Source organism: Octodon degus, unplaced genomic scaffold (genome assembly GCF_000260255.1).
Source record: "Octodon degus isolate 3935 unplaced genomic scaffold, OctDeg1.0 scaffold00100, whole genome shotgun sequence".
Classification (NCBI taxonomy): domain Eukaryota; kingdom Metazoa; phylum Chordata; class Mammalia; order Rodentia; family Octodontidae; genus Octodon; species Octodon degus.
This window is the reverse complement of record NW_004524676.1, coordinates 8,783,104-8,784,683: the sequence shown is the minus strand read 5'-3', so window position 1 is coordinate 8,784,683 and position 1,580 is coordinate 8,783,104. Positions and strand designations below refer to the sequence as shown.

The 1,580-nt window shown below is 40.1% G+C and overlaps 1 protein-coding gene across 1 annotated transcript in view; it reads left to right on the top strand.

Moving 5' to 3' along the window:
- Positions 1–1,580, top strand: part of Prkag1 (protein kinase AMP-activated non-catalytic subunit gamma 1) — a 16,478-nt gene that overhangs the window by 5,571 nt on the left and 9,327 nt on the right. The window contains exon 2 of the mRNA XM_004638623.3: positions 157–202. Within this exon, the coding sequence (XP_004638680.2) occupies positions 157–202 (46 nt within the window). The remainder of the gene's footprint in view (positions 1–156; positions 203–1,580) is intronic.

The window sequence follows — 1,580 nt, the reverse complement described above, 5'->3', positions numbered from 1 at the left end:
TCTTTTGGTAACACAAGCGATTGAACTCGGGACCTTACACAGGCAAGCACTTATTCCACTGAGCTATCTCCCCAGCCCCATCCCATATTCATTTTAATTGCTCAGTTTGAATGGAACCTAGATTTTGCTAAATCTGTGTTTCTCTTGTCTTTCAAGGTAACTTCAGGTAGCTCCTCAGCTCAGGAAAATGAGCACCCAGAAGGTAAGATAAACTGAAAAAAGAAAAGTAAGCATGAAAAAAATAGACTGATCCTGACTTTTCAGCAGACTTAATGAATATGCTAGAGTTCCACTTGGGGAAGCCAAATCAGGGCTAGGTACTGTGCCAGACCACAGAAATCAGGATCACCCAGGAATCTTGCTCAAAGCTTGGGTGATTAATATCTTCCAGGGAGAAACTTCTGAGATATAAGAAAAATTGCATAGGCAACCCTGGGCTTCCCGTTTTTTGTTTCTTTTCCTTTTTTTTTTTTTTTTTTTGGTGGAACCAGGGATTGAACTCAGGTCCTTGCTCTTGCCAGGGAAGCATTTATTCCACTAAGCCATTCCCCTGGCCCCTGTTTCTTTTTCTTTTTTGTACTAAAAATCGAACCTGAGCTTTCTCTCTGAGCTACCTTCCTAGGCCTTTTTTTAATTTTTATTTTGAGACAGGGTTTTGCTAAGATGCCTAGTCTGGGCTAAAACTTGTCCAGGGATCCTCTTGCCTCCTGGAGGCATCCTAAGTGCTGGAATTATAGGCGTACACCATCATGGTTAGTAGCTACCTTTTTTTTTTTTTTTTTTTTTTTTTTTTTTTTCTTTTTAAGTCCTGGTATTGGGGCTGGGGAGATGGCTCAGTAGAATAAGTGCATCCCTGGCAAGCACAAGGGGGCCTGAGTTCAATCCCTGGTTCTGCCAAAAAAAAAAAAAAAAAAAAAGTCCTGGTGTTTTCTGAATAGAAACAGTGCAAGCTCCCTAAAGGCACTGAGTATACTCAGGATTTATGGATGAGCCTAGAAATCTTCTGGAAATAGAAGCACCAAGTCTAAAACCCAGGGCCCAAATACCTGTTCAGAATGAATGATCCAACCCTAGGCCAGCTAGAAAGAGGCAGAACTGACAAAACAGAGGCGTTGCTGGCTAAGGATTTTGTCCAGGAAGACTCTGGTCTTCCTAGGCTTTGCTTATGGCGTTAGGAATGAACATTTTCCCAGATTAGAGGCTAAGTATAAATTGCAAAATATAGTTTGGAGTCAGAAATCCTAGGACATGTCATAGGTTTATAAATTCTTGGCAAGAATTTAAATTATCTTTATTAATTAGTATCTTAAAAAATTAATATAGTCATATCTTGGATTATTGGGATGACTGATTATGGTTAAGTGCTGCCACACAGCTTCAGTCCTGTCTAGTGCTTCAGAGTATATTTTCCACCAAGATAGGAGTTAGAAAATGCTCCACATGGACCAAGCAGATGGATGGATTAAAAAGTGTAGCCCTGCACCAGTCAGTGGATCTCATTCTGCATGTAAAAGGGGTCAGTAAGAATCCACATCTGGGGAGCTGAGGCCTATTTTTTTTTTTCCTTTTTTTTTTTTTTT